Source organism: Sabethes cyaneus, chromosome 3 (assembly GCF_943734655.1).
Source record: "Sabethes cyaneus chromosome 3, idSabCyanKW18_F2, whole genome shotgun sequence".
Lineage (NCBI taxonomy): Eukaryota > Metazoa > Arthropoda > Insecta > Diptera > Culicidae > Sabethes > Sabethes cyaneus.
The window spans coordinates 81,840,707-81,855,383 of record NC_071355.1 but is presented as its reverse complement, the minus strand read 5'-3'; the positions used below and the strand labels follow the sequence as shown (position 1 = coordinate 81,855,383).

Genomic DNA, 14,677 nt, shown 5'->3' with positions numbered 1-14,677 from the left:
AACCAAATGGTTTATGTTTTCTTATTTTTTATGCCAATCTGCGTCATATGCCATTAAAACCCATATACCATTAAACAACCCAATTATCATTCCAATTTTGACATTGTCGCCACTCTGTATATAGTCACTCTATTGAAGACATGTGAAGACATATATTATCTTCACCATGCAGTTTAAATGGGCGGAAAGCCGAAGGAAGACAAATGAAGACATTTTTCCTTGGTTCGTGAAGACTTTTCAAAAAATCACCTGGCATCCCTATAGCCCTATATTTTATGAGTTTTATGCTGCAAAGGCAGCGCTGTATCGTCTGATGCGATTAATCCATCGCTATGTGAAAATGAAATGTCAGAATTTTTACATTTTGATGCATCTAATACGCTAGTATGCGTATTTTTTAGTCATTGTGTTTTGCATCGCCTCCCATTGATGGTGTTTTTGGTGCAAATCTTTGTTGTGAAAGCGAAAAATTTTTAAGTAAAAACGCAAAAGTTGATTTTTGTGCTTATTTCTTGGTGCATTCGAATAATTAGAGACTAAAAGTGCAAGTCAGTACTGTTTCCACAAAATGGGAGCCGTTTTAGGCCTACTTTCGGCAGCTAATGTAAGTCTTATAAGTAACTCCTATTTTATTCCAAGTGAAGGACAAACTGCATTTTAAAATTTAATTTGATTAGCAAACAGTTGATGATTCACATCTTGCGGAGGACAAAAGTATTTAGCGCAAAATCAATGTATTGTCTTTGCTTTTCCACAGCTTGCCTGCTGCTGTACTGGTACGGCTTGTTCGCTCTGTTGTGCACTATGTCCGTCGTCGCTCAAGTCCAACTCGACGGCAACTCGGTTTATGTATGCCCTGATGCTGCTACTGGGGGCCATCGTAGGAGCCATAATGCTGGCTCCCGGTTTGCAGGATTTCTTGCAAAAAGTGCCATTTTGTGCAAACTCAACCTCCACCGCTGGACATCTGATTCCAACATCTGATACTATAGATTGTAGCTCCGCCGTTGGCTATCTTGCCGTTTACCGCATCTGTTTTGCATTGTGCTGCTTTTTCGCTCTTTGGGCAGTGTTGATGGTCGGTGTTCGCTCATCCAAAGATCCTCGAGCCGCACTACAGAATGGCTTCTGGGGTATCAAGTTTATGATCGTCACTGGAATCGCTATAGGAGCTTTCTTTATTCCGGAAACGGGATTCGGTCCAGCCTGGATGTGGGTTGGATTAATCGGAGGATTTGCTTTCATCCTCGTCCAGCTAGTCTATATTGTTGACTTTGCACATCAATGGGCTGAAGCATGGGTTAGCAACTACGAAGAAGAGGAGTCACGCGGATGGTTTGCGGCGCTTTGCTGCGTCACCGGGCTGCAGTTTGCTCTATCGTTGACCGGAATCGCTCTGCTCTACGTGTACTTCACGCAAGCTGACGACTGTTCGCTGAACAAGTTTTTCATTACCTTCAATATGATCATCTGCTTAGGAGTCAGCATTTTATCGATCTGGCCGAAAGTTCAAGAATATTCGCCGAAATCTGGACTACTACAAAGTTCGATGGTGACCCTGTATACCATCTATCTGACTTGGTCTGCGGTTGCCAACAATCCTGATGCCGAATGCAATCCGGGCTTTTTGGCCATCATCGGTGATAAACATAACAAAGTTCATTTCGACAAGACTAGCATCATCGGCTTGGTCATCTGGATGCTGTGCATTCTTTATTCGACCCTACGCTCGGCCAACAACGTTTCCCGTCTGGCAGATCCCGAAAAGCAAGGTAGGTGGAATTTTTGGTACATGTATTATTCGCCTCATCTCCTATCTCCTAACAATCCATTCTTAAATAGCGATTTTTTTGTTTTATAGTTTAGCACGTTGCAGTTTTATACTTTTTTATAGTTTTACCTACTTATAGGTACATATTTTTTCGGTTGAAAACAGTAATTTTTAAGGAAAATAATGTGAAAAACTAGACAATTGTGGCTTTAGTTTTCAAAAGGTCGCATAATGCATGCAAAAGGGTTGATTATGCGACCTTTTGAAAACTAAAACCGCAATTGTTTTATCCACGTTTCATGCCCGTAGAGAACAACTGGTCAAATGAGCGTCTTGTACAGGGTACACTTTGTGCGGGGGCTTAGTCTGGTCGGCCGCTTCCTTGTAAAACCCATCCCCCGATTGTATTGCCCTTCATTGTCCGCCGTTACTAGTAAGCCAAGATGGACCAATTCGACAATTCGAACTCATCGCCATCGGTCGTTACACTACCTTTAACCCGATCTTTTCTGCTTCGCGCTTTAATCTGGTGTCCAGATGATTCTTGATTAGATTTGTTGAAAATTATGCCCCGTTTGTTGATATCCGCTCGGTTCATACTACCTAGTAGCGATAAGTTGAATAGCAGGTATGAGAGAGCATCACCTTGACGAAGCCCTTTGTGTGATTCGAGCAAACTCGACAATCAAACCGAAATCCGAACACAGCACTGTGTACCATCCATCCTAGATTCGATCAGTTTGATCAGCTTCTTGGAGAAGCCGTCCTCGCCGATGATGCTTCCAGTGACTTTTCAGTCGATGGTATCATATGCAGCTTTAAAATCAACGAACAAATGGTGCATGGGAATTTTGTATTCCCGGCCTTCTTGGAGCATGTGCCGTTCTTCAACGATGCCGGTTTGATAAATTCCCACAAAACTGAATTGAACGAGTGCAGAGGAGGTTCATAAGATTGGCCCTGCGTAGTTTGCCTTTGCGTGACCCCGAAAGTCTACCTCCGTATCTCGATCGCTGTCGCTTTCTTGGTCTAGATACCTTAGAACGGTGATGCAACATCTAACAAGCTTTCTTTGAAACAAAACTGTTACACGGTGAGAATAATTCGCCCCAATTATACTATCGATAGTAAATTTTCGCGCAGTACAAAGGACTTTGCGACCATCCTCACTGCTGACCAACCGCTTTCACCGCACTGAATTTGGCCGCAATGAACCGATTGCAGATGAATTGTAAAATAAAGAAAATAAGCCACTTTCTGAATGCTGGGTTCACTGTAGAGACGCACGTGTTCGTGGTTCATTCTTCGCCTCCATGCATCGTTCTCTTGCACAACTCCAAAGATTATTCTTAGCGCCCGCCGTTCAAAAACTCCGAGTGCTCGCAGATCCTCTTCTAGCAGTATCCTCGTTTCATACTCATAGAGGACAACCGGTCTAATTAGCATTTTGTACAATATGCACTCCCAGTTGGCGAGGTACGACGTTGGTCTAGCAAGCCAGTTGTCGTATGTTCGAATCCCGGTTTGGAGAGGCTGCTAGAATCAATAGGATCGTAGCACTAGTCCCACAATTGTCCTGCACTCTAACTAGCTGGCTGCGAAGTCTGTCGTATAAAAGGCAGAAAGTCAAGTTTCGATAACGGAATGTTGCACCTAGGCTTTGCTTTGCTTTACAATGTGCACTTGGTACGGAGGCTCATATTGTTTGACCGAAAGTGTTTGTGAAGTCCGCAGTAGGCACGCCTGGTGTTGTCAGTGACCCAAGACATACGAACTCGTCAACTAACTCAAACTCATCCTCATCGATTACCATAATACTGCCTAAACGGGCCCTATCGCGCTCGATCCCGCAAATCCCAATCATCTCTGCTTCGCGTTTTAGTCTGATGTACGGAACTTTCACCACCTCAAATGTTCTGCTGACAGCATCCATGTCGTCAGCAAAGCAGATAAATTGACTGGATTTATTGAAAATCGTGCCCCGCAATTCGATCGTCGCCTCGTCTTAGAACAGCTTCAAACGCAATGTTGAATAGCAGATAAGAAAAATCATCTCCTGGTCGAAATCCCATGCAAGATTCGAATGGGTCCAGGGGCTTGCGATGGGTGCCATGTTTTTGTTGCCAACATCTCAGCACATCTCGACAAAGGTTGGCAGCAAATCTACTTGTCAGACGGGCGCTATTTCTTGCATTTTTTGAAATAGCGCCCTTCGTTAAGTGGACTGTCAAACACCGTTCGTTAAGATACGGATAGCACCCCGCTGAATGGGTCAGATGACGCGTGGGGACTTGGAATTCGCGGCACTTCTGGAGGATCTGCTGCAGTGTGAAGATTTGGTCCGTTGCAGACCGACCTTCCATGAAGCCGGCCTGACAGCTTCCCAAAAATCAATTGGTTTTTAGCAACAGTTGTTGGAAGATGACTTGGAAAAGCACATTATAGGCGGCATTCAGGATAGTGATTGCTCGATAGTTCTCACAATCCAGCTTATCGCCTTTTTTGTAGATATGGTAAATAACCCTGTCTTTCCACTCGTTCCGGTAGTCGTTCGTATTCCAGATGTTGGCATTTAACTGATTGACTGTTTTTGGAGCGTCTTAGTCTGCAAATCAACTGATTCAAACAGCTGGTCAACTTGTCCTTGCTTACTTACTCATGTGTCCATGTCCGCCGACCCGGCAGAACAAAGGGATGATATCAGAGATCTCCACTGCCGCCATGCCTTTTACCTGTCGCCAGGACAGGTTCTCGTCTACATCCCAGATGCCGTTGGCTAAGCTGCGGCACCATAAGCCTCTAAGTCTGCCTCTTCTACGCTGCAGATCTCGTTCGCTCGTTTGCTCAAGGTGTGTCCGATCTACTTCCTCCTACGTTCACGAATTTCTCTTGCTATCGGCTGTGGATGGCATCGGTGTTGGAGTTTTACATTGGATATCCAGTTGTCAGGTCGCCAGACACGAATGGTATATCGCAGGCACCAATTAATAAATACCTGCAGTTTTTGAGTTCTCTCCGCTTAGACGCACCACGTTTCCCAGGCATACAGCAGTACGGATTTAGCGTTTGAGTTAAACATTCGGGTTTTTGTATGTAGAGAAGTGGTTGGAGAATTCGCGAAGAATTGATTATTTGAATCAATAAACTACTAGCCAAATTTCTGGGCCCGCTCCAACGCCATCCTTTGCTGCTGCTTTGTTGTTCTTCAACCGCTGGAAGACTTTTGACGTAGGACTACGTCTTACGGCAAGTTTTGAGATAGGGTGTCATTCTAAAAAATCGAAAAATGCGAGCGTCACGAAAAATGAAAGGTTTTGAGCGCTAATAGCTCAGCGATTTTCCGATCAATTTTCAATATTCTTACACCAATCGATCGAAAAATCTTCTAAGAATTGACCCAAATGAAGAAAAGTATGGATTCTTGATGTTGAACTATTGAAAAATTGAAAATAATGAACCTATGTTTTACCAGAATTATCGCTTCGTGATTGGTTGAAAGATTCTTTACGATGATCTAAGCCTATACCAATTTGATATCTGTGCTTGGGAAGTAAGCCAAAACAAGTGACAAAGTTTCCTCATTTCAACAAGATTTCTTAACACCGGGGTTCAACCTAGACCATTTTGATATCCTTGCTTGGGAAGTACGCCAGAGAGAGTGACAAAGCCCCCTCGAGCTAACAGATTTCTTACGAACGCGATTAAACCTAGTCCAATCTGATGTCTGTGTTAGGGAAGTGTGCCAGAAAAAATGACACAAGTTCGTTGTCCCAACAGATCGCAAATTCTTTACTGTGAGACGATTAAACCTCGGCGAATTTGATATCTGTGTTGGAAAAATGTGCTACAGCTGTAGTGTCCGGATATAATACGACTCTGTATGAATACGCATGCTTGCCATTTCATTAAGAAGTGTAGTGAAAAGATGTGCTGTTAATAAAATAGGATTGAATTGGTAAAATCCCTTCAATGTGGGAAACCATGGATAATAAAAACAATCTTTAGTTTCAGTAAGGTAGCAGGAAAGTAATAGTTTTTGTTCTTGATTTTGTTAAATTGTTTTCAAATTCACAATCTTTTGAGAATTGAACGTATGCGATGTTACTACTTTGATAAACGTTACATACAAAGCATGTAGCATGTTGCATATAGCATGTATACATGAAGAACCGAATGATTACAAGCATGAATACATACTACTATCACTACAAAGAGACTTACGTAGTCCTGCGTCACCTATATATGCGGTCGTGTCTTGTACACAACCTCTCTGATTTTTTGCCTTCGCTTATCAATGGGGGTGGCACATTTCCGGCGCTTGCTGCACCAGTGAAGTCACTTTCTCCACTATCATGGTCTTTCGCCTGCACGCCATTCGCCAGTCAAAATACCTCTATCTTTATTTCTGCACATTTCGGCCCGCGACAGAAAGCCTTTGCGAGATTCGTTGAGTCTCTGATAGAACTGTCGTGTGTCGTAAAAGTGGTACAGATGCTTGAGTTCTTTGCACTCCTTGTCCTCCTGGTGGTGCTTCTCCTGGACGAATCGGGTTTGCTGTTTCCGCCTCTGTTTGTATCGCTTCATATTCTGACGGGTGGCTCCACGCAGCATTTGTACCCGCGCTGCGTTCTTCTCATCCAATATCTGCTGGCACTTCTCGTCAAACCATTCGTGATGTCGAATCGGAGCAACACGTCCAAAGACTGTTATTGTCTGTTTTCACGGCACGCTAAAAGTCCTCAAAAGAGGCTTTGTCCAGTTCACCTTCTTCCAGCAGTGCGGTTTCGAGAGGTAATTCGTGATAGATTATACCGCGGCGAGCGCCGGTATCGTATATTGTTCGCAATAGGTAGTTTTTGACGTATCTTAACCATCACTAGGTAGTGGTCCGAATCAATGTTAGCGCCCCAAAAGGTCCTGGCGGCGATATCTGAAAAGTGCCGACTATCCATCAAAATCCCAAATCTTGAAACGACGTTAATAATTTCTGTTGTTGGGCATGTATTACAACAGATGAGTTGAAACATTTTAATGCTTGAGTTTGCTAATTTAGATAACTTTCTTGAGTAACATTAGTGTGAATATTATTAAAACTTATCGTTTCCTCCTGCTGTTTTAACATCAACCTCTTGAATCCTCACCGATCATTTTGATTCACACTAAAACAATGTTTTACCGATTAATATCTTCCTTTGTGCTTCTGTAACAAACAACCTGCACCTTCTTCTACTACTTCTATCTAACCAATCGGCGGTGGTCCGGTGAACTTGCACACAATTGCCGTATACTTCATTTTATGTATTCAAACGATTGCTAATGCGTATAGTCTTAGCAGCAACCTTAAGTGATGACGGCGGATCCAGCAGCGGCGGACATCATGGTGGCTCGAATGAGGTACGCGACAATGAGGAAGAAGCGGTGGCCTATTCATGGTCACTGTTCCATGTCGTTTTCATCACCGCTACTCTGTATGTGATGATGACACTCACCAATTGGTACCAGTAAGTATAGCTAACTTGTAAACCGCAGAAATGTATCGGTAATATAATCACGACATTTGACTTATTTTCTTTTTGCAGACCAAATTCGTCGTTGGACACTTTGAATGCCAACGCTGCTTCTATGTGGGTAAAAATCATTTCGAGCTGGTTCTGCGTAGGACTGTACGCCTGGACCTTGGTAGCACCGATGGTTTTAACAGACCGTGAATTTAACTGAATGTTTTAAAGCAAAATTACCAACAAGATATAAGTAATTCTTTCCAAAGTCAGTGTTAAATTACCAGAGAGTAAGGTTTTATTAGCGATTAATCAACCCATTTAACTGTTTGTTATCAATAAGGTAACTTTCTCAACAAGAGCAAAATCGATCGAATACAAAAACCTGTCGTAGGAACAGATTGAATTTACCTCTATTACAACTAATCATACAAGTAGTCTCCTAGTATGCTAATCGATAAAATGCAATATTTATCCAAACACGTTCAATCTGATAATAAAGGTTCCATTTCCAACCCTGAACAAAGGAAGCCTATCTTCTTTTCGCAGCCAAACGAATTCGTTCTATGGTTTTGTCGCGTCCGAGAATTTCCATCATCTCAGCCACACCGGGACCATCCCGCAGTCCGCTAAGACTTCCACGCAGGGATTTCATGAACTGATCGAACGCAATGCTATTACGTTCGGCAAATGCCTTAAGAAAGTTGCTGATATCGGCTTTGGTAAACGGAATTTCCGTTTCGCTTGCAAAGTTTTTGGCCAGCACTTCGAGAACATCTGCAAAAAAATCAAACAAGTTATGTTACAGATAATGATACCTTTGGCATTCCGCACTCACCGCCATCTATTGTTGTGTCTTTTGTTCGCTGAGGTAGCACCCACAAAAAGGAAAGTTTTCCCTTGACTAAATCCTGCAGAGAACCGATCCTTGTGATGGCCCATTGCAACACTTCTCGAACATGCTTTTCATCTAAATCTAAGTTTTTGAGGTGGTCTTTGTGCTCGCTTCGTAGCATCCCGATCACTTGCTTCACCAGGGCATCCGCTTGTTCCGGCGAGTGCTGCAGTTGGTAGGCTATTTCCTCCCGATTGCACTGCCAAAGCAAATCTGGGTTGAGCCGACTAGAGTGTGCATTGATTTTTTTAATATCGAAATTTTCAACGAGATCCTTTAACTGCGGGCCGTCAATATTTATTAAATCTCGATCGAATCCGCCTCCACTTTGTGTAATAAAATTCAACAAAGCTTGAGGGAATATTCCAATGTTTCTGTAGTGATCTAGCTGTACATCTCCTTGACGTTTACTTAGCTTAGATCCGTTAGAATTCATCACCAACGGTAAATGAGCATATTGTGGTGGTCTCCATCCGAAAGCCTGGAACATTTGGATATGTTTGGGAGTCGATATTTGCCATTCGACACCGCGTAAAACGTGTGTTATCTTCATATAATGATCATCAACTACATTGGCGAAATGGTAGGTCGGAAAACCGTCCGATTTGATAATCACTGGATCTCCTTCGTTTTGCGCTAAAAAGTAGACTATCTTGCCATATATCAAATCCTGGAATTCGTCCGCTTTTGAATCCAGCTTGAATCGTATGCAAAATTTATCGTTTTTAGCTAGTCGCTCGGCTATTTGACCCGGCGTCAGATGTCTGCATTTATTGTCATATTTTGGTACTTGTCGCAGTCGGATGGCATCCTTTCTTAGCAAATCTAATCTCCGTTCCGAACAAAAACAGTAGTAAGCTCGACCATCTTCCATTAGTTTTTTGACCTCTTGTTTGTATATGTCATATCTTAAACTTTGTACATAAGGTCCGTATGACCCTTCGTTCCATGGACTTTCATCCGGTATTAAACCTGCCCATTTCAAATCTTGGTAAATTTTTTCGGTTGCTCCGTCGACTAATCGTTCTTGATCTGTGTCTTCTATCCGAAGGATAAATTTTCCTCTATGTGATTTTGCAAAAAGATAGTTGAACAGAGCGGTCCGCAGCCCTCCCAAATGCATAAAACCTTTAATACGGAATTATATTTAGATTACTTATGATGCAACAATTTACACTACATAGAAACTTATAAACATACCGGTTGGGCTGGGTGCGAAACGTACTCGCACATTATCGCTCGATTCTGGAACATTGCTGCATAAACTACGAAAAAAGCTGGACTGCAGAACCGATCTTACGGATATCGAATTTCTCAGTAATGTATTTTGAATTATATACATGATATTAAATGAAATTTCGTAAAAACTTTTCATATAACATGACTGTTTACTAACTTTTGAATGACGTTTCAATTTAAAAACCACAATTTTGTTTACCGGGGACCGTCTACAAATACTTCTGTGAATTCGCCCACCAAGAATCTCACCCGAAAAAAATGAAAGATTTCAATTTCAAACTTGAAATCTTTCATTTTGGAGGGCAGTAAAACATGGTGGGCGAGATCCGCGTTTATAATAGCAGTGTGAATTCACCCACCATGAATTAACCACCAAAACTGACAATTTTTGCACAGCGGCACACATATAAGGTAGCGCCCGTAATGGCTAGCACTAGAACTAAAGCTGTGAAGGCACCCACCAAAATTAAAAATAAAATAAATGTTTATGTTTACTGCAGAACAGACAGTGGATCACTAAATCAAACAAATTGAAATCAAAAACTCACTAAATAAAAAACCAAGGTAAGAAACAAATTGCTGCAAAAGCATTATCCTCAAATAATATGGATACAATTTTAGGGATACCTATTTGACTCCAGCCAGGCAAATCAGAGAGTTTAAGTTGGTCGACCCAAAACATTACGTGTGACTAAAGGACAATAAACTAAATCAAATTAAAATAAAAACTAATTAAAATGAGGTAAGATACAAATAACTTATATTAATCATTTTAGGGATACTCAACCAACGTGCGCTTAATATGAAAGCAAATATGTACATTTCGGAAAACCTAGCCATGAGGAAAGTTAAACAAATAGGAGCACCTAGGAGTCTAGGCAAATAAGAAAATTTTATGATTCTCGGCTAAACACGCTCTGAATAACTACAGCAGCACACGAGGAAATATTGAAGACACCATATTCTTAATACTTAATCTTCTGCGGTTGAGGTGGTAGTCCGACAGACACCAGAAATCAGAAAAATGCAACATGTGCGTCAAGTGTTGTATTTTGATTTTTAAGTTTGCATCGTCTTCCCGACAGAATTGTACAGAATTCTAAAATAATTAAGATCTGAATTTCCATAATTCAAGATTAAGAATTACTAGGTTAAGTTGCGGTGTCCAGTAGAACACCACGTCAGCACAATCGTTAAGATTAGGGCACCACAGCCGCAGAAGGTTAAGTAGCACATGGTAGATTACTCGTGACTGCCTACCGATATCAAAATTCGGTGAATTGGGCCTAGTAGCTGAAACCTCAAGCGACTCAGAAAATACTTAGTTGCTCGGCCTAAACGCCATCTATGAGCACTGAAGCAAAAGAGGAACATTTTCCATGCACTAAGTACTTGAGTCACTCTATGGTGGATTACTCGTGACTGCCTACCGATATCAAGATTCGGTGAATTGGGCCTAGTAGCTGAGACCTCAAGCGACTCAGAAAATACATAGTTGCTCGGCCTAAACGCCATCTATGAGCACTGAAGCAAAAGAGGAACATTTTCCATGCACTAAGTACTTGAGTCACTCTATGGTGGATTACTCGTGACTGCCTACCGATATCAAGATTCGGTGAATTGGGCCTAGTAGCTGAGACCTCAAGCGACTCAGAAAATACATAGTTGCTCGGCCTAAACGCCATCTATGAGCACTGAAGCAAAAGAGGAACATTTTCCATGCACTAAGTACTTGAGTCACTCTATGGTGGATTACTCGTGACTGCCTACCGATATCAAGATTCGGCGAATTGGGCCTAGTAGCTGAGACCTCAAGCGACTCAGAAAATACTTAGTTGCTCGGCCTAAACGCCATCTATGAGCACTGAAGCAAAAGAGGAACATTTTCCATGCACTAAGTACTTGAGTCACTCTATGGTGGATTACTCGTGACTGCCTACCGATATCAAGATTCGGCGAATTGGGCCTAGTAGCTGAGACCTCAAGCGACTCAGAAAATACTTAGTTGCTCGGCCTAAACGCCATCTATGAGCACTGAAGCAAAAGAGGAACATTTTCAATATACTAAATATTTGAGTCACACTATGATGGATTGCTCGTGACTGCCTACCGATATCAAGATTCGGTGAATTGGGCCTAGTAGCTGAAACCTCAAGCGACTCAGAAAATACTTAGTTGCTCGGCCTAAACGCCATCTATGAGCACTGAAGCAAAAGAGGAACATTTTCCATGCACTAAGTACTTGAGTCACTCTATGGTGGATTACTCGTGACTGCCTACCGATATCAAGATTCGGTGAATTGGGCCTAGTAGCTGAGACCTCAAGCGACTCAGAAAATACTTAGTTGCTCGGCCTAAACGCCATCTATGAGCACTGAAGCAAAAGAGGAACATTTTCCATGCACTAAGTACTTGAGTCACTCTATGGTGGATTACTCGTGACTGCCTACCGATATCAAGATTCGGTGAATTGGGTCTAGTAGCTGACACCTCAAGCGACTCAGAAAATACTTAGTTGCTCGGCCTAAACGCCATCTATGAGCACTGAAGCATAAAAGGAACATTTTCCATATACTAAGTACTTGAGTCACTCTATGGTGGATTACTCGTGACTGCCTACCGATATCAAGATTCGGTGAATTGGGTATAGTAGCTGAATCCTCAAGCGACTCAGAAAATACTTAGTTGCTCGGCCTAAACGCCATCTATGAGCACTGAAGCAAAAGAGGAACATTTTCCATGCACTAAGTACTTGAGTCACTCTTTGGTGGATTACTCGTGACTGCCTACCGATATCAAGATTCGGTGAATTGGGTCTAGTAGCTGAGACCTCAAGCGACTCAGAAAATACTTAGTTGCTCGGCCTAAACGCCATCTATGAGCACTGAAGCAAAAGAGGAACATTTTCCATGCACTAAGTACTTGAGTCACACTATGGTGGATTACTCGTGACTGCCTACCGATATCAAGATTCGGTGAATTGGGTATAGTAGCTGAATCCTCAAGCGACTCAGAAAATACTTAGTTGCTCGGCCTAAACGCCATCTATGAGCACTGAAGCATAAAAGGGACATTTTCCATATACTAAGTACTTGAGTCACTGTATGGTGGATTACTCGTGGCTGCCTACCGAAATCAAGATTCGGTGAATTGGGTCTAGTAGCTGAGACCTCAAGCAACTCAGAAAATACTTAGTTGCTCGGCCTAAACGCCATCTATGAGCACTAAAGCAAAAGAAGAACATTTTCCATATACTAAGTACTTGAGTCACTCTATGGTGGATTACTCGAGACTGCCTACCGATATCAAAATTCGGTGAATTGGGTCTAGTAGCTGAGTCCTCAAGCGACTCAGAAAATACTTAGTTGCTCGGCCTAAACGCCATCTGTGGGCACTGATAAAGGTGGGTCAGCATCTCGACTGAAATGCAGTGCATCCCTGGCGCTTAATTGTATTTCATACTTTTGACTGCTACTTCAATTAAGTCGATTAATACAACAAACTATAGGCGCTGCTGGTCTCCTGATATTTGAAACTTGAAAATGTGCAGACAACGAAAAAAGGCAGCCGGCAGCGAAAAAATACGAGAGGCGTCCTGAATGATACACGTATTAGCTTAGCTTAGGTAAACTGCCCGTAGTTGCACTCCGTGATAGAAAGCAAAAAGCTAAATTTCTCACAGAAAAAATTCGCAATGCTCGATAAAAATCGACTTAAAAAATTGAACATTGTTTTCTTTGCACAAATTCTTAAAAACAGGGAAAAATAAATAAAAGTAAAAATATTTTTCTTATCTCTCGCGATTAAAAAACCGGGAAAATCAAACAAATTATATCGAAAAAACCGGGAAAAAAGCGGAAAATTAAAAAGTCATTTTGAGTTGCCAGCTAACATTTTCTTACGTATATCAAAGTGAAAAATGGGAAATATGTACCGATATTTATATTGAATCACATTTGGGTGTGTGTGTGTGTGTGTTTTTTTTACGGGAGGAAACTCACGTAAAATGCCAGGCACACTAATGATATATTGCTACATCACGTGGCACAGTGTGAGACTCTAACCCACTAAAAACCTCACGGGCGTCTGACCTTAACCCCCCGGAACTACCGTTAAGTATCGGGGGCGTTCGGGGGGAGGCTGTGTCTGTACACCCCGATCCGGAGATGACCGTCATAACGTCCACTCCTTCACATTCACCCTCGCAGGGTTTTGCCATTCTTGTTGCTACTACATTCTCCTTCACCGTCCACTTTCCTTGCACCTGTCGAGACGTATACCGATTCAAAGATGGCGACCGTCATGACTTCCATCTCCTCACGGCCACCCTCGCAGGGTTTCTTGTTGGGCTCAGCACTGCTCCGTCGAGTTCGCTACCACACTACCACTTCATCTATCAAGATGCGAACCGATCCAGGGATAGCGACTAAAATAACATCTATCCTCTCACGGCCGCCCTCGTAGTGTTTCTGTCCAAGCTTGGTTTGCTCCGTCACGCTCGTCATTCCACCGATGCGTCTGTCAAGATTGTCTGCTAATCGGGATTTCGCTAGTTCGCTGGTCGTTTCTCCACTGTCGTTGCAGTTGCAACATAATCTGTGCTACAACGCCGGTGACGGCATTCCACACGCTCTCCTCCCGACACATTTCGCCTACTATGTTCTCCACCGTCAGGGGCGGCATCTCCCTTCGTATCGTGGCAAATCGAGGACGTTCAAAAACCCTGTGGTGTTTCTACCGTCTCTCTGCATTCCGGGCAGAATGGGGTCGCAGCGTGCCCGAACCGATGCAGGTATTGCCTGAAGCAACCGTGACCCGAGAGAAACTGCGTCAAGTGGAACCCGACGTCTCCATGTTTCCTGTTCAACCAGGTTGACAGAACCGGTATGAGTCGGTGCGTCCATCTACCATTCTCGGCCCTATCCCACTCTTGCTGCCATTTGCTCAGCGACTCTTCTCTCGCCAGCTTCCGGGCTCCTCTGATGTTTCTTCGTCCGTAGCAGCCGTTATCTTCCACGAGCATGATGCTTATGGCGATCATTCCAGCGATAACACCAGGGGCTTGCGATGGGTGCCATGTTTTTGTTGTCAACATCTCAGCACCATCTCGACAAGGTTGGCAGCAAATTTACCTGTCAGACGGGCGCTTTTCCTGCAACAGCGCCCTTTGTTAAGTCGACTGTCGAACGTCGTTCGTTAAGATAGGGATAGCACCCCGCTGGATAACACATACTGCCTCCGACGATATTGTTCTATATGCACTGGCAACTCTTA

The 14,677-nt window shown here is 42.9% G+C and overlaps 2 protein-coding genes across 3 annotated transcripts; one reads left to right on the top strand and one right to left on the bottom strand.

The window, feature by feature from the left end:
- Nucleotides 1-426: 426 nt before the first annotated feature.
- LOC128739209 (serine incorporator 1) lies at nt 427-7,791 on the top strand. 2 transcript variants are annotated; one of them, XM_053834646.1, is made up of 4 exons: nt 427-604; nt 758-1,772; nt 7,107-7,272; nt 7,351-7,791. In XM_053834646.1, exons 1-4 carry the CDS (start codon nt 569-571, stop codon nt 7,487-7,489), a joined length of 1,356 nt encoding a protein of 451 aa, XP_053690621.1. In that variant the 5' UTR covers nt 427-568; the 3' UTR covers nt 7,490-7,791. The 2 variants fall into 2 exon arrangements, with proteins under 2 accessions (XP_053690621.1, XP_053690620.1); XM_053834645.1 differs by having other exon boundaries at nt 7,098-7,272.
- On the bottom strand, nt 7,560-9,530 carry LOC128739208 (probable glutamate--tRNA ligase, mitochondrial). Its single transcript, XM_053834644.1, has 3 exons — nt 9,365-9,530; nt 8,108-9,292; nt 7,560-8,046 (listed from the first exon to the last, which is right to left on the bottom strand). The coding sequence occupies exons 1-3, from the start codon at nt 9,504-9,506 to the stop codon at nt 7,802-7,804; spliced, it is 1,572 nt and encodes a 523-aa protein (XP_053690619.1). The 5' UTR covers nt 9,507-9,530; the 3' UTR covers nt 7,560-7,801.
- Nucleotides 9,531-14,677: the final 5,147 nt, after the last annotated feature.

Coding starts and splice junctions, on each gene's coding strand:
- LOC128739209 (XM_053834645.1), top strand. CDS start 569: ATGGGAGCCGTTTTAGGCCTACTTTCGGCAGCTAAT. Junction 605..757: donor GCCTACTTTCGGCAGCTAAT/GTAAGTCTTATA, acceptor GCTTTTCCACAG/CTTGCCTGCTGCTGTACTGG. Junction 7,273..7,350: donor ACACTCACCAATTGGTACCA/GTAAGTATAGCT, acceptor TTCTTTTTGCAG/ACCAAATTCGTCGTTGGACA.
- LOC128739208 (XM_053834644.1), bottom strand. CDS start 9,506: ATGTATATAATTCAAAATACATTACTGAGAAATTCGATATCCGTAAGA. Junction 9,293..9,364: donor TTTCGCACCCAGCCCAACCG/GTATGTTTATAA, acceptor TCCGTATTAAAG/GTTTTATGCATTTGGGAGGG. Junction 8,047..8,107: donor AGACACAACAATAGATGGCG/GTGAGTGCGGAA, acceptor ATTTTTTTGCAG/ATGTTCTCGAAGTGCTGGCC.